Source organism: Triturus cristatus, chromosome 9, assembly GCF_964204655.1.
Source record: "Triturus cristatus chromosome 9, aTriCri1.1, whole genome shotgun sequence".
Taxonomy (NCBI): domain Eukaryota; kingdom Metazoa; phylum Chordata; class Amphibia; order Caudata; family Salamandridae; genus Triturus; species Triturus cristatus.
In genome coordinates, this window is record NC_140592.1 from 337,221,239 (window position 1) to 337,240,947 (window position 19,709).

Genomic DNA, 19,709 nt, shown 5'->3' on the forward strand with positions numbered 1-19,709 from the left:
GAGGGCGTATCGGCAGATACCCCACAGCACGACTGGGTGCTCACCAAGCGAGCTCCTGATAAGGAGAGCGATGAGAGATGTTGTTCCGGTGAGTGAACAGTGGATGCTGGGAACGATAGATGGAGACATGGTTCAAGCCAAGAGGAAGGGGAACAATGATCGAAGAAGCCAACGCCGTAGAGTGTGGAAGGTGGAACTGGGTGTGGGAGACCAGGTGGTTGTGAGAAACAGACATCCAGGAACAAAGTTCAGAAATCTGTTTGAGAGAGAGGTCTGGGAGGTCGTCGGAATGAAAGGAAGAGGAGATCGGCAAGTGTCAAGGAGCGTGTCGTGGTTTGAAAAAGTCATGTACGAACAGGAGATTGGATGTAGTGGGTCGCAAGAGGCCCCATCACAGGAGCCCTTAATAGGCTCTGGGTCCCGGTACCACTGCACCTGCTGCACCCACGGCAGTCACGCCCCTGAAAGGGTTGCCAGCAATGCAGAGTTTCGTAGCACGTGCTGCTCGTTGCTGCAGAAAGCTAGATTGGCATTAGTCATCCGTTTTCTGGTCGCCTGTAGATTTGACTGCAGTTTTTTCTATGTGAAACAAATTTAGAAATTATCCTCTGAATTACGTGTTCCTATCGCATCACGGCATCCAGCTTTCTGTAATCCGAGTTGAATTGGACCCCACGGGCTCAACGCTGTTCTTTGTACATTTCCAAAAGGTGCAATCATTTCAGACTAGAGTTTATTTACGCATGTGCCCAGCCTTAATTAAACTCTGTAAATCATGCAATGAGAAAACCTTTGGCAGCACTTCTGCATATGGATGCCACGCTCATAAAGATTCGTGAAGTTGAATTAAGATGCCTATGGCAAGGGGCCGAGCTGTGGAAACCAAAGAAGCTTCCCCGCGCGCGCTCACCTTGCTGATCACAGGAATGAGGGAGAACAGGTGAGGGGCGGAGGGCGGGGCACTTTCGGCCACACCCCTTCTAGCACAGAGGTGCGGTTATGCAGATCGCAGGAGCTGAACGTCCAATGGATTCGTGGGGGCGCGTCGAGTCTCAGAGAGAGGGCGGCGTGCGGCTGAGCGCTCTCAGTGGGAGTGTAGCCCGGGCAGAGAGGTGTCTGATCCCGTGGCTGTGCCCTGGAGTCTGCCACATAAACTGCAGCGAACCGATCGTCAAGCCCGGACAACCTGACCTATGGGGAGTGGCGCTCAGTGACCACGGAGTGCCTCAAAGTGAGCTCGGTGCACTTGTAACATTGGAGTACATCTCAACTCGGAATACCTTTGAGTGAACGTGGAGTGCACTGCCCGGCAAAGCCTGAGCTGCCCGGTGAAGCCTGAGCTCTGCTCACTCATCTGGGTCACCTTTAAGTGGGCCCGGAATACCTCTAAGTGGGCTCGGAGTAGTTCTCAGCCAGGACTATCATTCCAGGATGCCCCTGGGTTCAGACCACATGCGTAAGCATTGGGCATAGACCCCTGTGAGGCTTGCGTCGCCCGGACTGCCCAGCGTTGCTGGAGTGTCCATTCCTCGGCGCCAGCATCCGTGTGCACACCCTGCGGCGGTGTGTGCCCCCAGCGAGCTCCGGGTCTGGATGTAGAGCGCCGCCCCCCCACGGATTGCCAGTTCCTTGCCCTTGGAGGTGCCCTCTGACCCCCGCCTGGGGGAGTGCGGCCGGCATGAAGCCGTAGTCGTGAGGAGGAGCGGACCCCCTGCCCAGGTATGTGTGGGTTCCCACCCGGAGGGAATCTTCCGTCCTGGGGCTCTAGATCGGCTGGGGTAGTAAAAGGGAAGGAGCTAGCCTGAGTGAATGAATGAGTGTTTGGACAGGAATGATATTAACCTGGGGCAGTGACTGAGATGTGGGCATTTGAGAGATCCGATCCAGCCAGGAGGAATGAGAGCCGTAGCTTGCGGCTGAGGGCTTTATAAACGCGGAAGCCAGGCGAGCTTTCAAGTGCTAACAAATCCTCTTTATTCCATATATTTTCTTGTTCCATCCTCTGCAGTGTTTGCTCCTTTTACGCACCCCTCTCTGTGTCTTTTGTCTCGGTTTGTGTAACGTACATTGCGCGGCGACAGAACCTAAGACTTTTGCACCGGTACTTGCAATCGCTCGTCGGTGCAAAACAGTACAATGTTTTTTGCGCTGCGGGTCCAGCGAAAATTCTATTGACAATCTGCCCCTAGCGCTGGGCGAGCTCAGTCACCGATTCAATGAGTTTCATCCGGCTTTTAATGTCTCTGGTGTGGCTTCCCGCGTCCTCTAGTCTCACCTCTCACTCTCTGCCGCCTTCCACCCAGCACGCCCAGTTTTAATCTTAGAAAACTCCCATTGCTTTTCCAAGCTCACTGCACTCGGCTGTCCTCGTGTCTGTTCATAAAAAAAAAACCCTCTCTTCCGTGTTCCGATTGTCGTCCCTTTAAAATGTTTGTTTTCCTCTAAATCTCCCCGTAAATTGTAAGTTTACCTTTTCCCTTATTTTCAATAATCAGCTATGTTTCCTTCCACCATAATGTGTCCCTACGATATGTTCTCTGCACCAGAAAGCTAGTTCTTCCCCAGCTCTTTTGGTGCACCTCTGTTATGTGGCCTTATGCTCCCCTGTCATCTGTAGCTCAGTCCATCCCTGGGGTGACCTGAAGTCCCCAGGTGTAGTCTGCCACCCCCCACATTCATCGCTTGTTCCTCTCTCCGTTCCGCTAGTGCCCCTGCCTGCGGCTCGTTTCCTCTCCTCTCGGAGGCTCGGTTTTCACCAGTGTTCCACGATGATGTTCAGGGCCTTCCTTTTGTGGTCATGTCTGTTGTTTCTCCCCCTTGCTCTTGTATTTAAGCCTCCTTCCTTTGTGTTTCAGCCTGTATCCCTTTTACTTCTGTTTCATCCTGTCTCTAATACTGTCCTTGTGCTTCACATGTGTCTCCCTTTCGCTTCAGCCTGTCTCTCTTTCCCTTACCTATGTCTCTCTTTCCCTTGTGGTTCAGCCTGTGTCTCTAATTCCCTTGCATGTGTCTCTCTTTCCCTTGCCTGTGGGTCTTTATCTTGCCTGTCTCTCTCTTTCCCTTGTGTTTCAGCCTGTCTCTCTCTTTCCCTTGTGTTTCAGCCTGTCTGTCTCTTTCCCTTGTGTTTCAGCCTGTCTCTCTCTTTCCCTTGTGCTTTAGACTGTGTCGTTTGCCTGTGTTCGAAGCTGTGTTCCTTTCCCTTGTGCTCCATGCTGTGTCCCCTTCCCATGTGTTTCAGTCTTTCTCTGCTCTCTTCGTTTCAGCATGTGTATCACTCCTTTCCCATGTGTTTCAGTCTTTCTCTGCTCTCTTCGTTTCAGCATGTGTATCTGTCCTTTCCTTTGTGTTTCAGCCTGTCTCTGTCCCTTCTCTTTGTATTCTAGGCGGTGTCTCCATTTCTGTTGAATTCTAGCCTGTCTCTCTTCTTCTCGTGCTGTCTCTCGTGGATGTGTCCCTTCCCCATACATGTTGTAAGGCATGGGAAATGTGCGCAATTGCCTACCCCCCCCCCCCTTCTAAAGCCTGTGAAAATGAACTTTCTTTATTTTTTGATCCGCCTTTTCTATTCCGTTATCTAAACTGCTCTCCCGCTTTACCTACCGCTGCCACCAACTGTCTTCCTACCCTTTGTCATATTAAGGATTTTGAGGCCCTAGATATATATTTCAGCTGTTATTGTGTGACCCTATCAAAGTGTCATGTGAATGCAGTCTTCGTTTGCCATAATGCAGTCTTGAATTAGGACCTGGGTAGTGAAATATATCTTGGCCGAGCCCCATCCCCAATCCTTAGCTTGACACCGCCTTCCACTGCTGCACCCCCTCTCCTTGTGCCTGCTGTGTCCCATGACCTAGTAGTTGGCTCCCTCCCCCTCGTGTTTCAGCCTGTGGCACTGACCCTTCTAAGGGGCCAGGGTGTGTTGTACCGCCTGTAATGTCCAGAGTCCTGCTCCACTCTTCTCATGTTCATCCCTGTGATGCTGTCCCTTGCCCCTGTATTTCCCCCTCTACCTCCAGCCTTGTTCCTTTCCTTAGTATTCTCACCTGTGCTTCATTCACTTTCTTGCACTAGTATTTTAGTCGGTAGTTCTTTCGCATCCTGCGGTGTCTCACACCCTCCTGTGTTATCCTGTGTCCTTCCGTATGCTGAAGCCCTGTCCCTTCCGATCCTGTGTGTGATTACATTACCCCCGCCCTCCTTTCCCACAGTACCCCGCTCATCTGTTCGTGCCTCAGGTTGTCTCGCTCTCTCCTCGCCCTGTGGTCCCGGTACCCCGATAGCGCCTTGTCTGTCCCAGTTGTTCGTGCCGCTCGAGGTCCCACGCGTAAAATTCTCACCCCCCCCTCCCAATGTTAGGGTGTGACTCGTTCAACTGGTGCATCGCCCCGTGGCCTCTTTCATTTCACCACTGCACGGTCGCCTGTGAATGTGCATTGTTTCCTGGGTCGGTTTACCTTGATTCTGTCCCTTCATCCATCTTGCCCAGTTCTATTTCCAGTTATCCTGTCTGTGGCTCTGTCCATTTCCTAGGACATCTGTCTTTTTTATCGCTGTTCCTCTGCCCTGTCCCCTTCTTTCTCGCCTATTGGTTGGTCTGATCCCTGGAGGTTTCCTAACGCGCCCCCTGTTTGTTCCACCATAGGCATAAGTTCACGTTCGATCATGTGCCCTTCACTCTGTCCCATTTCCTCTGTACCACTCTCGTCCTGTCGTTCCTCAACAGTCCAGTAGCAATCCGTATAGATGTAATTGCCCCTATAGCTCTTTCCTTCTGCCCTGTTCTCACACGTTTACTCTCTCGCAGCGGCTCGCCCGTGCTTTCCCTACGAGCTCCTTGCAACCTGTTTGTCGCTTCAAGGGTTTCCCCTGTAGCCCTCCGGTCTCGTGTTCGGCGGCATCGCTTGCGCTCTCGCAGCCCCCGCTCTGTTTCCGCGCCATCCCCGGAACCTACACGTTCTAAATGGATTGACGATGTCCCGACAGCTCTCCGACCTTCTGAATTCACGGGGGGGTTAGGGGGGCTGGTGTTCCCCGTTTCCAGGCTCCATCAGCATTATGTTATTATTGCCAAATGTAGTGGCACTTGACGTTTGGATCGGCTCATTTGGTGCTGTTGGTCGTTTCTTTAGAGAAGCGAAATAAACGCTCAAGGCTGGCGTGTGAGGTGAAGGTTCGAGTTAGACATCAGTCAAAGCCGCCTCCTCCTTTTATCCTTCCGAGGTCGAAGAAATAGGACAGTTAACAGCAACAAGAACACTTGTTGGCTACAGCGCTCAGAAGCCGCTGACATGAAGCTTGAAACACTATAAGAAAACATTCTTATTTTCTCCCCCTGTTTCTTGGCCTTACTATGCAACACACGTGCCTCACGGTAGGCAGGGCCGCGTATGCCATCCTCCTCTGTTACTTTCCCATGCCACGCGCTAATTGTGACTTTCTTGCTTATATCGGCCCCTCTAGCTCATCATCTCACAGCTCTCCCTTGCTACCCGTTTACTCCATGGTTCTTTCTTCCCCCTCATCGGCCGCCCTCTCCACATCAGTCCGCCCCACAAGGGCAGCTCTGCCCGCAAACTAGAACCACCGCTTCGGAACTAATTAAAATTTCCAATTGCAAAAATACATTAAGCTAATAGAAGCGAGCGAGCCATTTAGAACACAAAACGAGGGCGGTGCCTACCGGTTAACCCGCTCCACACCGGCACGAGGCCAATGCAGCGCGTGCAATAATTCCAATGCGCTTCGTTTCCGGTATTATACCTGACAGGTGAAGTTCATGGTACGCGGCAGTTTTTTTCCGCATCTTGAAAAGTGCGCAGGCCCATTATTTTCGTTAAGGCAACGCTGCACATCCGCCTAGGGTGCCAGCCGTTTGTTGCTTATTGCCCGACTGCCCCATGAAGAATACAATATGCCGCCGTAGTTTGCGAGGGGACGTCAACAATCCTTACACAATCTTTGACAGTTTCCCATGGCGCAGTTAAAAAGGCTGCACACTGTTCATTCAGGGTCGTAGCTTCCTTTGGTGCAGCAGGTGCAGTGGTACCGGGGCACATAGACTAGAGGGGGTCAATCAGCGATGATTTTTCTTTATTTTATAATTCAACCATGCCCGTTCTTTCCTTGCACCAGGGCACACTGGCTACGCTTATGGGTGTTCTTAGTTCTATTTACGCCTTGGGCTGAATATGGGCGTGCACACTGGAATGTTGTGTCCCCGCTAGTTCTTCTGTTTGATCATGCACTTTGCATACATACAAACACCAAATGCAACCCGATTAACAAGCAGTGCTTTGTCATTTGTTTGAATAATAATATTTGAATTGGTTTATGGACTTTTACATATGTCTCCTCATGAATAAGCCGCCATATTGCAAGCAGGGCTTCTTCAGAGCCTTGTAGTGGTGAGGGAAAACTAGGGGTAATGGGATGATGAAGGGCAGGGGGGGATGGTTCAGGAGTCTGTCTGGGAACCATATCAGGAGTTGGTGGGTGACCAACACTCTTCTGAACGTACAGTAGTGTGGAGACCAATGAGAAGTGCCTTGGTAGCGGGAAATCTACACCCAAATATTTATACCACAGCTGGCGGGTGGCCGCCATTTGTACGGATTCTGACCTGGGGTGGGGGCGGCAGCGGCGATCTTCCACTGACCCATATGATGTGTATTATTAATGCTTTTCTTGAAGCACCTGCTGTTAATTCCGTACTTAATGCACTCTATGCAAAGGGTCAGTGTTGCTACACTGTGCATGTGTCCGAGATTGCGTGGGGCAGTTGGTGTTCTAATTGTGAGAGTTTGAGATGTTGGTGATTGCACGTGAGCATGCAAGTTCTAGGTGTGACAAATTCTGGTGAAGATTGTGCATGAGCTAGGGGCAGGGACTTCATTTGCTCATCACCCCTTGCTAGCTGAGCTGTGACTTGCATCAGTAGTGGCCTTGACAGACACCCATGACATACTTTCAGAACTAGGGAGGCAGAATGACCTCATATTCACTTGAAGGAGGCCCTTTTTGTGGTGGTAACTAGGCATGCCTTGTGTAGGTAGAGCTTCAAGTCTTTGGTAGGGCATTGCTTGAAAGGAACACATTGGCGCACCCCTCTTGCAGGTTATTTGGTTTGTGCTGTTTAAAGAAAAAGGAGTAGTGAAATGTTGGCCTTTGGATGCTGCCCACCACAAGGAAGGCTCTTGTCTTACTTGTAGCATTGGGCCTCTGTGAAGGTGATGCCCCTACCTCATGTAGGGAGCCTTCTTTGATTTTTTTTTTTTATTTAACTCTTTCTGCTTAGGTTTTACTATTTTAATGCTCAAATACGAGTTGCACTTAGCAGAGGCGCCAAAATTATCACGTCTGGAACCACCAATGTCAAATGGTAATTGCCCCCATGGACCATTCAATTGCAAGTTTCTGTCCCAGGAATGGGAATAACGTGAATCCAGGATTGCCAGATCATTTTATATATGGAAATTGACCATTCCAGGATGATTCCATTCTCATGTACCACCTGCACAAAGCAGGAACTTGTAGTGGTTTGCGGGGCTGGGGCTAGGCAGGATTTAAGGGAGGCAGTAGGTACGCAGAGGGGGGCATTTCTATTCCCTGGTGCTGTGGAAGGTAGTCAATAGGGGTTGACTACACTTTCGCCTGGAGCCCCTGCCTCACTTAGTTTTGCAGACCAGCTTTCCTGGCTAGTAAAGTCAAGGTCTGTGTTCCCACACACGGTAAATCCATGCGCATGAACATAGGGGTAACTGTTATCCGATGGACCGGTATCGTCCTCGGAGATACTTCCCAGACTGACTCATAACCGGGTCCTAAATGACCCACCAGCAACAGCGTATGTGACCTGAAGGTGCTGCGAAACCAAGTTTTTAACTTTGACCTTTGCTGTCGCAGACAATGGGGCCCTGCATCATGGAACATTGGGATGCCTCGCAGACCTCTAAAGTGCTTTGGTCCCGTGGGCCCTCGCTTCCTGGCCTTGCCTCTGCCAGGGACGCCTGAGTTAGATCATGGAGGGGGCACTGGTGACTGTTTGCTGTAAATATGTCAAGTGCTGCGGCTAGTGGTCTTTACACAAACGGATCTACTATACTGTTGTTTCTGAACGGTGACAGCTGTTGAATGGGCTTCCCGGAAGTGAGGGTGGTTGATTAATAGTCTCCAACTCTAGTGGGTGGGATGTACTTTTTTTTTCTTCTTCTTCCTGGAATGGAAACTAAATTGTTTTTCTCCTACTTGACTTACAATTTTGAGATGCCTTTTGCTTGTGTATTCAAGTTCTTTATAGTGAGTCACCATTTTGTTATGTTATGTTATAAGGTATTTGTTGAGCGCGTGGCTACTCCGTGGAGTGCCTGGCGCCGTCTCAAAAATCCTTGACAAAGCAGTGTGAACAGAACAATATGCACCTCCTCTACTGTTGGAAAATCCAGGATTTCAAATGTCGCCTGAAACCAAGGAGATCCTGCATCTGTCTCGGAGAGGGAGGCAAGCTATTCCATAGTTTTGCTGCTGCTACTTAAAAAGGAGCGTTCCCCCCCCCCCCCCCCCCCCCTTTTCGAGACCGAAAGAACTTTGGCACAATCGTCAGGTGCTGTGTCGATGACCGCAGGGTTCTGGATGGGGGTATAGGGCTGGATTTTGTTCATGAGGTAGGGAGCTCCAATGTTGTGGAGAGCCTTCAAGGCTAGCACCAGGGTTTTAAAGTTAACCCTCTTTTTCAGTGAAAGTCAGTGCAGGGACTTTAGACAAGAGGTCATGTGTGTTCTGGAGCCAACCCTCAGTACGGCCCTGGCCGCTGCGTTTTGTACCACCTGTAGGCGGTCAAGTAGGTATTCAGGGAGGCCCAGGTAAAGCACATTGACATAGTCCAGCGTTGACGTGATCAAGGCTTGGACCACTGTTTTCCTATACGAGATAGGGAGCAGAGGGAGAACATTTCTCATCGTTTTTAACAGTCCAAAACAGGTGGCGGCCACAGATTGGACCTGGGACTTCATAGACATATCTGCGTCCAGTTTCACTCCAAGATTTTTTTACAGTGGCCACTGGGCAGGCAGGGGGGACAAATTCTGGGGCCACCATTGGCACCATTCATCACCCGGAGTGTATCGAAAAAAGATAATTTCAGACTTATCTGAATTACATAGCAGTTGGTTGTATTTGAACCAGGCAAACACCTTGGCCGAGCACGTGCTGATTTCGTTTCCTCTTAACGCCGCATCTTTCTCACAAGTAAATAACAGTTGAGTGTTGTTGGCGTAATATATAACTTTTGCTCCATGCTGTTCCGCTATTAGTGCGAGGTGGGCCATATAAATATTAAACATGGTTGGGCTTAAAACTGAACCCTGTGGCACTCCTACATTCAACGGAGGAATGATGTCCGGCAAGGGGGGGGGGGAGGCAAACAGTTTCCTGGCAACTTTTCAGGAAGGAGGAGAAGCACCTAAGAACCGTGTCCCCAATTCCGCTGTCCTGAAGTCTGCGCAGAAGTAGATTGCGGGGCACGGTATTGAAAGCCGCCGATAGGTCCAATAGTATCAGTACAGCTTTCCCTCCTCTATCAAGAGTAGCTTTGATCGTCTCAGAGACTTCTAGTAGGGCCGTCTCCGTACTGAAGTTGGCTCTAAAACCCGACTGGCTTGAGTGCAGAACATGGGTAGCCTCAACAAAATCAGTGGTGATAGCATTTATATACTGCTCCAAAGCCTTGGAGAAGTAAGGCAGCAGAGATATCGGTCTATAATTGCCGGCTACCGAAGGATCTGCTGAGGGTTTTTTCAGGAGCAGGAGGATCTTTCCGTGCTTCCAGCTGTCTGGCATCGAACCCTCAGACAAAGATAAATTCAAGACTCTGTTGACAGCAGGGTTCAATGCCTCCGCGATGGATGCCAGAATTTTGTCAGGACAGGGGTCGGAGGGGGAGACGGATTTTGCACCTGCTTACGACTTTTGGGCCTTACTGTAGGTCCCAGTCTTGAGGAAGCTTAAACTTTGTCAGCCTGATGTTTAACACACTGAAAAATACATATGTATATAACTACAGAGAGGGGCTTTGGGTCAGCCCTCTTCATCCATTTGTCTGCTAAACTGTCAGTCACATTTGGCTTCTGCTCACCTCCTTATACAGCATGGGCAACGGGTTGGACATTGGCTCTGTCGCACTGTGAATGAGGGCACGTTCTCCTGAATACATGTGTACATCCATGTAATATGAAGGCATCTTCACGGCTAGGGCTGGCGGACCAATTCTTCAATTTGCCATTGCTTTTTCCCCTTCTCATTCTTCTTCGATTTTTTTTTTTTTTTTTTTTTTTTTTTTTTTTTTTTTTTTTTTTTTTTTTTTTTTTTTTTATTTGTATTTAAAATTTTTATTTTTTTTAATTTTGAGTCATCTCTTTGAGTTTAAATATGTCTTCAAGTAACAGTAGTTCAAAGTCATTTGTACCTTTTTTCCACCACTAAGAATCCTATTTTCCTGTGCATTAAAATAAAAAAACGATCTGTGTTGTTCTATGTGGTGGCTATGTATTTCTTTAGTTTTTTTCGTCTTAAAATGTTTATTGTAAGCATATGACCACCTCGTTTATGCGGTGTTTTTCTTCTTTGTCTTTTTGTGGCATAAGCTTGCATTATGAAATAAAAACAAAATAGCTGTTGCTACAGCCTGCCACAGCCAGATGTATATTAGTTTTGCCAATGCTTGTTTAATTTTCTCTTACTGTAGATCAATCTTGAAATATTGTTTACAACTCGAGAGGACCTTGATTGAATGGCTTACAATGCTTGGAGATCAAATTGAGCTTTTTCCACATTTTTATGGTGGGTAGCACTTTGCAGAAATCAAATTGTATCCTCTGAGGCTATTTCTTTTATTAATATGGACCAGAGCATTTCTTTGCACCATTCCAAATCGCACATGCAAAAAATGTTCACTAGTGCAGATTTTACATGATCTGTCCTTCGGGGAACACCTACAGAACGACACAGTTCCAAAGAAAATACATTTTAAAAACAAGGGTCAGAACTGAAGTAACAGAACTTTTTTCACTGAGAACCATCAGTTTAGGTAACCAAAGGGTTATCTAAATTAATTTTGAGTTGAAGAGAAACGAGAGAAAGGCCGGAGGGAGGAAGTAGCCATGGAACATACAGCTTTTTTGTTGATTTAGGAAGCAATGCTGCTTTCTTTGGAATACCTGCCTACCACATGTAGGCATACATATTTTAAATAGTTGCATTGCTGTTAGTATTGTGATTGTGTATCTGATGTGATAAGAGCCTGGCACACCCTTGGGTTTAGGGTGGCAGCATGCCCTTCCCACCAGTCTAGAATGCCGCCTTATTGAAGCTGAAACCCTGACCCCTTAAAAAAAACATATTGGGAGGAGTGTGGAATGTGACTGCAGAGGAGGCCCTAACTATGTCAACGAAAGTAAACACGTCACTGAATAGCGCTAAAACAGCAGACCAGCTTTATTTTTGCATAAAACATAATTTGGCACATAGTCTCGTGTTTACATCATTCAACCTCTGCCTTAATTCGTATTTACACTGAAATTGATTTGGTTCAAAAATTGACTTCGGTCGTTTATTGCTTCCAGGTCAAAGTTCATTTCCGTTACAGCGTGGATTGTGGTTTGCTACCCAGTTGCTCGGTGTCAGTCAGCAGTCTGTCTTTGGCTCGAGACCCTTCGCCTCCTTTCCGATGTCTTGTCGTTGTGACAACTTCTCTGCTTTGAACTCACCGACCCGTCACCTCCTTTGCAAGTCATTATTCATGACTACTGTATTTAGCCTGACACGGACATGTTTTAGATGTAATTACTATTTTTGTCTCCAGTATTTCTGCAGGGAGGACGATGCATGCGTTGCTTTCTTGCCCTTTCTCAGAGAAAAAATGTTTTCTTACTTTAACTTTGACCCAATCGTGACCTCTAGTCCTTTGAGAAGTATTTGATTGTGTGCTTGTGGCTGGTGGACTCTTGGAAGGACTTGGAATAATGACTGCTAAGGTCAGGCTTAGCATGTGCTCTAGGGTGTGAGGTCTGACCTTGAGAAGGGTGGCAGATACTGTCCAGAATAGAACTTTTTTCCAAGTATGGTGAGAATTGCAGCAAGCAAATGTAATTGTTTTTATCACAGATTGCTCTAAATCATTGCATTGTTCCTGCCCAACGGGGCTGGGATGCGCATCGGGCTTGTCCAATGAACCCTAATGTGTCCGTCCAACCTAAAACTCAGAGCAACTATTGGCCTTAGGGAATGCACCACCAGGAGTCCCCAGCAGCACCTCTTCCCGTTTCTTCACCTGATATTAAGCACTGCTGGTAGCTGGAGCTGTTGGCGATTGGGACCAGGAAGGGCCTGTCTCTCTAACCATCGTAGACTCAGTGGTGGGACTCACCAATACTGGGACGACGTAAAGGAAATTTCTCACACAACACTGCAGGTGAGCTAGAGGAAACATATCAGCACTGACACAGTGACAAAATTGCCACAGCGGAAGAGAACAGATAATTTTTTCACATGATGGGGTTGTGAGTCCCAAAAATCCCTCTAATATAGCCTTAGAGCCTGTCGTAGTGGGCTCTACCAGCTGTTAGCGGCCTGGCTCCAGCATTAAAGGCCCAAGTCAAAGGCCTTTAACAAGGGAGTGGGCCATTAATGACTTGTAGAGCCTGCTACAGAGGGCTATAAGGCAGCTGTACGGCCGTACAATGGAGGTAAATACATTGCATGCCGTTTTAGCACGCATGTTTTTACCGCAAATATGCATTTACAATGCATGCCAATGCCACGCATTGATTTTAGATTTAAAAACAATGTATTTGTGCGGGGAGACACCTCCCCCCCCCCCCCCCCCCCCCCCCAACTGACCTTAAATGCATGGTATTGTCATTCTGCAGTAAAACATATTCGTGGTAAACAATGCATGGTAAAGGCACAACGAGGTAAAAACCTTGTTGTAAAGGCGGTTTCCCCTATAAGGCTGTTAGAACATTCTGCGCCTAGAGTTCAGACTGATCTAAATAGTATAACAAAGGCCTCAAGGAGCCCGAGGGGGTTGAAATCCCCTCTGGTTCAGTGAGGCCTTTGTTCACAGGAACAGCTGAGAACAAACATTGGAATGTTGATGCTCCCAGCGTCTACCAGCCATTAGAAGGCCGCTCGGAGTGCTCCACTATCTTCAATGGAGCGCTCAACATTCCAATGTTCTAATAAACCATAATGTCTTGCATGCTCTTGTGGAGACCAAAGAAGGACTTGAGAGTTCAGCAACAGGCCAACAAAATTGGGGATGGTGTAAACCATACTTCTTTGAAATCACGCTAGTATGGCTTTTCCCAATGAAGTGCCACTGGTAGGATGGGCCAACCATCACCACACCCACATTAGAGGGATTTTGAGTCTCACAACCCCAGCGTGCCTTTAATGGCCGGTAGAGCCCGCTGCGTCAGGCTCTAATGGCTACTAGGGTACAAGGTGAAGCTTTTCTGCCAGTAATATTGTCTTTATTTACAAAGAAGTGCATGAGTTACAGAAGGACATCTTAGGGAGCAGAGGATGTGTGGCATGTTGAGTGCCATACAAGTGCTAATCAACAATATATCAGTATGAGGGGGTGACAGGATAGGGAGGCGATTAGGGGCCCTTATAAGAAGGGGTAGGAGACAAATTATTTTGGTGATGGCTTACTCTCTGAAGGTATGTCTTCAGATTTATATTTAAATGCAGGATTGACGGAGCAAGCTTGATGTGTGAGAATGTATCATAATCTTGATATTTTGGGGGAGTTTGTAGAGTGCTTTCATTTGTGATCTTCAGCTCCACCTTCATGCAGTGTGTGATCCTAGGCAATTAACATTTTGCTCCAGTTTCTGTCCCTTATTAGTAGATTGGTGTGCTCAGGGTCTACACCACCAATTGTTATGTAACATTATTCCTGGCTGGCACCGTTGCGGGCTACCTAAGAATGGATGTATTCTCCGTGGTTGCACCTTTTAGGATGCCTAGCCACTACCCATTTTCTTAGACGCAAGGGGGGTGGAGGAGGGCCGGACATGCATTCTAGATACAATTCTATTTCGTGCATGGAGGAGAATGGAGAAAAGGGGTGTCGGGGAGGTTAATTTTTGGCTGCTTATGATGGAAGTCTTTGAGGTCTGTGGATATCAGTTTGCAAGAGGTAGGTAATGCCTCCGTGTTTTTTAGGTCAAACTCCCATCTGTTATCATATAGGGATGTGCACGCGGCCACCATTCTTCAGTCATGGGCGTTGAGCAGATGTGAGAGAGAGCACATCCTCTCCATCAGTTTTATATCCACATTATCGACTACAAAATGCCGACCTGTACAGATCTCTACTCCACAGTAGACTGCCCTATATAGTCATGGCTTGTATATGTAAGAAAGTGTAGATTTGCTAGTGTACATCCATCCAGCTCTTCTTACTTTGTTGATGTAGTGGAGGTGGGTATTGTGGCGTTTGCATTATTGGAGGCTGATGATAAAACATTGAAATAGTGACTCCCCATCCCTTCGGCATACCACAGGTTTGCAGGCTGTGTTGAGCAACGGGTAGATGAGGGCGGCCACATTCCATGGTAGATACCACCTTCCACTGCCCCAAAAATGTGTTCCAAATTTCAGAGTGGGTGAGTGTTTCGTTTTTTTTAAAAAAACGTTTCGAAGAGACTTTCCTTTGAAGTAAAATAAAATACAGTGGCATCCTTCAAAGAGGAAAAAGAGAGTGTTGGTTAAACACTGTTAAGTTATAAATGCTTTCATTAATAGTATAAAAAAGGTTTTACGGGCAGCTCGAGGCGAAGGTTAGAAAAATGAAAATGAAAGCCCTGACTGGATCGTTTTCCTGACAGAGCAGGTCCCCAGGGACTTTGGTCAAATTAACCTCTCCTTATAATTCCTAGCATTCCAAGCGCGACGACTCAGTGTTTTCTCTTCTGCACTGGTCTGTGACTGGCCGTCTGTGTGCTTTTTGCACAGTGTTCCTGCACTGGTCTGTGACTGGCCATCTGTGTGTTTTAGGTCTGTATCTGGCCGTCTGTGACTTTCTCCACGGGTGTGTGACTGGACGTCTGTCTGTGTTTCTGCACAGATCTGTGATTGGCCATCTGTATGTTTTGGCACAGTGTTTCTGCACAGGTCTGTGACTGGCCATCTGTATGTTTTGGCACAGTGTTTGTGCACAGGTATGTGACTAGCCATCTTTCACCTTCTTTAGTAAGTGTATCGGTCCAACCCTGGTTCATTGAGCGGTTTAGAGGCCGATGGGGAAGTCCACATAAACATTGGAAATTCTGCCACAGATTCAATGTAACCCACACTAGGGAATTCCAATGTAGGCCCAGGAAAGTCTAAACCATGCCAGCTTTTCAGAATTACTCCTGGCTAGGTGAACATGCTGAATTCGGGTTGCTTGTATCTACATTTATTTGAATTAGGAGAGTTTCAATTGATCCGTTCTTCCGGGAGCTATATTTTACCTTTCCGGCCTAGACGGACCCCACGCGTGCCAGTAGCTCATTCTTACATCTAGATACAGCCTCACTTTTGCTCACTAGGCCCCCAATGCATTCAACCCCACACCCCTTCCAAAAGTAATTTTGTTTTAAATTGGTCAAAAATACACTTAATGTACCTCCAATTCAAAAATACTTTATTTAGACAATGAAGTCTGTCAAAGTGCCTAAAATTACAAATAAAATCAGTAATAGTTATTGTCATCATTTTTCTTAGGTCTCCATAATTTAACCGGCAATTCATAATTCATCCTCAGTATTCCTCACTGGTAAAAATGGTTAACATACAATTCAATTCAATTTGGTTAAAATGAGAAGCAGTACTGTCTGTCTGCTTGAGGCTAATTGTTTTAAGACTACCAGTGTTCAGGGATCCTCCCCATCTTCATTTTGGGGTTCTGTATTTATTTTTAGTTGCATGTACCACTTGAAATGTCTGCCTGGATAAGTAAAGAGTAAGCCCCATATCAAGGTTGCCGAATGCTTTGCTGAACACATTTCTCCTTTCCTGTTTTGTGTCATTGGAATTGAGGGTCTGTTTTTTGTTTCTGCGACTTTTAACTCCGCTGTGTCCACCTTAGATCCAAAGACAGTCCAGGTTTTCATGATAAGCACTGACTGTTTAACTTTGTTACTTATACATCTATGGACTTTGAAAATCTGGTTTGGATTTGGTCCTCCTGGATCCGCATTTGGCACCACTGCATCAATGGTATGGTGTAAATGTTGTTATATTCATCTGGCTTAAGTTGTGTCCAGGACTGTAGTCCAGCAGTGCCAGACTTCCGCTTCCTCTCCCCTGTGGATCCTGTGAGCGACTATCTCTGGAGCATAGATGCTCTGTGGTAATACCTCTGCAGTGAATGCTGGGAAGGGAGGTGGAGCAGACACAAGCGACTGACTCCTGATGGTTAGTAGGAGGGAAGTCTTCAGATGCTGTTATTGTTGAATTGAACACCAAATTAAATTGCACATACATTTCTTCAAGTCGGGTCTTTTAAAACATTATTTCATTTACAATTAGTATAGTATTTGGTTGATGTGCTGGTTTACTTTATTTTATGGGTCCGTGTGCTATCTTTTGAATGGGTACTGGTGGGCCTTTGGGACTTGCCAGGAATAGTGAGCCGCAGCAAGCACACAACGTAAACTCCTAAATAGAATGGCCCATTTCCCCAGACTTTTCCTTCCTAGTGGTCAATCAATCATGAAATTTGTAAGGTTCACTACTTACCCGTAAGGATCTCAAAGCGCTGGGGGGTGGGGTGCTACTGCCAGGTCTTGAGTATTCTCCTGAAGGCTAGTATGCCCCGGGTCTGTCGTCGGAGGATGGGGGGGATGTTACAGGTCTTGGCGGCGAGGTGGGAGAACGATCTGCCGCCGGGGGTCACTCGTCGGATGCGGGGGACGGTAGCGAGGGCGTGGTCGGCTGAACGGAGCTGGCGGTTTGGGGTGTAGAAGGTGATTCGTCTGAGGTATGCTGGTCCGGTGTCGTGGAGTGCCTTGTGAGTGTGGGTGAGGAGCTTGAAGGTGATCCTCTTGTTGACGGGAAGCCAGTGCAGGTCTCTCAGGTGGGGTGTGATGTGGCTGTGTCGAAGGATATCGAGGATCAGGCGGGCAGAGGCATTCTCCATGCGTTACAGTCATTTCAACAGTTTGGCCAGGGCTCCCGCGTAAAGGGGGTGTCCGTAGTCCAGCCTGCTGCTGACAAGGGCCTGGGTGACCGTTCTTCTTGTGTCGGTGGGGATCCACCTGTAGATCTTCCAGAGCATGCGGAGGGTGTTGAAGCAGGAGGATGAGACCGCGTTGACTTGCTTGGTCATGGAGAGTGTTGAGTCGAGGATGAACCCCAGGTTGCGTGCGTGGTCAGTGGGTGTTGCTGCTGCTCCCAGGGCGGTCGGCCACCAGGAGTCATTCCAGGCTAAGGGGGTGGAGCCGAGGATGAAGACCGCCGTCTTGTCCGAGTTCAGCTTCAGACGGCTGTTCTTCATCCATTCGGCGATGGCTTTCATTCCTTCGTGGAGGATGGTTTTGGTGGTGAGGGGGTCCTTGGTGAGGGAGAGGATCAACTGTGTGTCGTCGGTGTAGGAGATGATGTTGAAGTCTTGCAGTCTGGCGACGTGGGTGAGCGGGGCCATGTAGATGTTGAACAATGTCGAGCTGAGAGATGATCCTTGGGGTACGCCGCAGATGATTTTGGATGGGGGGAGGCGGACGCTCTGGGTTCTGCCGGAGAGGAAGGAGGTGGTCCATTCCAGAGCCTTGTCTCGGCTCCCTGCTTTGTGGAGGTGTGTGCGTAGGGTGCGATGGCAGACAGTGTCGAAGGCGGCTGATAGGTCCAGGAGGAAGAGGGCCGCGGTTTCGCCTTTGTCCAGCAGGGCCCTGATGTCATCGGTGGTGGCGATGAGGGCGGTTTCGGTGCTGTGGTTGCTGCGGAATCCGGACTGGGACGGATTCCGGATGTTGTTCTCCTCGAGGTAGCGGGTCAGCTGTTTGTTGACAGTTTTCTCGATGACCTTTGTCGGGAATGGGAGCAGAGAAATGGTCCGGAAGTTCTTGAGGTCGCTCGGGTCCGCCTTGGGTTTCTTGAGCAGGGCGTTGATCTCGGTGTGCTTACAGCTCTCCGGGAAGGTCGCGGTCTCGAAGGAGATGTTGATGGCCTTGCGGCAATAGGGTGCGATGGTGGCGCTGGCTTTGTTGAAAATGTGGTGTGGGCATGGGTCTGTTGCACTACGCAAAGCTCCGTGAAATGCAGAAATTCCGCGAACACGCAGAATTGCTTGTTCCGCCCGTTCGCGATGCTTTTTTCCTGTTCGCGAACGCTGTTTGTGTGCTCGGGGGGGGGGGGTAATATCTTGCGAACGCGCATTTTAAAAGTGCGAACAAGCAAAGAAATCTGCGGATCGCGGAATTTTTGGCAATTCCTCGTAACATGAAATTACCCAAATTCCGCGAGCGGAACGGAATTTACCACCCAAGTCAAGTTCTTACCATATCTGATCATCCAACAGCGCAGCAAGACCTATTCTTGCCAATTCATTAAAATATACACCGAGTGGGCTTTGGCTCTCTCTCATCTCATGCTATTAGCTGTTTGGTGTCGCATTTGGATTTCTAAGAAGTGGGTCCATTAGAATGCATGAGGGTCGAGTTTACATCTGGAAAATACACTTAATTATCAAATTGTCACATTCAATTATTTATCTCCTATATGCATTATGCATATAAAGCAATTATGTTTGCCCGGAACTGGCTTTAAGGTGATAAACAGCATTTTTGTATACAATGAATATAAACACCATTTGAATGCCTCTGTCTACGTGTGTTTGTACATTATGATCAGCCTATTGGCTGCGTTTCTTTTATGAGCAGATAGAGCTGGTACTTTGATGATTTTTCAAAGGATTCTGCTATGGAGACATGAGATGCATGTTGCATGTTACATATGAACATTAAGGATCTGTCCTTGGTGACTCGAAAGCAACAGTCGCATTGACTGCCTATTCTCATAGCCAGAGATGATTGCAAGCTTGCATGGTGTGGGAGGTGGAGAAGGGATTTATTTCTGGTGGTGCACCTTGAAATGTAGAGAGGTTGATTACACACTTCTCAGTGTTTGTCACGGATTGAGGACACTTACCATGGAACTGGGCGTCCTCCGCATAGGGCTTAAGGGAAACCGCCCACCAGCTCCATGACTATACAAAAACATTAACTTTCCCATAGAATTTTATGAAACCTCTATGGTCTTTGAGGGGATGATTAACCCCAACAGCAAATTGGTTACCACTCAAAGCGGGGCTATATCTTGAAACCTGTCAATGATTTAAGCTGTTGATGAGTTTCCTACCTGTCCAACAAGGGCCGTGTGTCTAGCCCATTAGCCAAACGTGTATATGTCAGACAATCCTTATTTTTACAACTGCCCTACAAAATGCCCATGTCCTGAAGAAGAGTTTCATGTAAGAAATATTAAAACAATATAATCTTTAAATGGCTGATAAAATGTGACTCTCTGAGATTCACAAATCGGTATATGGAGAAACCCACCTCTTGCTTAGACAGAGTAGCAAACCGGCAACTGGATAGTCTTGGACCTGACCTGGGGGTCCTTTTGGCAAATAAAAGCTAAAATTCAGACTTCTCACTTTGCTG

General features: G+C 47.7%; 1 protein-coding gene across 4 annotated transcripts in view; it reads left to right on the forward strand.

The window, feature by feature from the left end:
- Window positions 1-1,055: 1,055 nt before the first annotated feature.
- The window catches only part of SEMA3F (semaphorin 3F), a 305,078-nt gene continuing 286,424 nt past the window's right edge, over window positions 1,056-19,709 (forward strand). For 2 of the 4 annotated variants that reach the window (XM_085625077.1, XM_085625079.1), the window contains exon 1: window positions 1,757-1,778. Coding sequence is in view for 1 of the 4 variants with exons in the window: in XM_085625078.1 (XP_085481204.1) it covers window positions 10,831-10,833 (3 nt within the window). In the remaining 3 variants the exon portion in view is untranslated. Of the gene's footprint in view, window positions 1,720-1,756; window positions 1,779-10,812; window positions 10,834-19,709 lie in introns of those variants that run through there. The other 2 variants (XM_085625080.1, XM_085625078.1) reach the window with 2 other exon arrangements.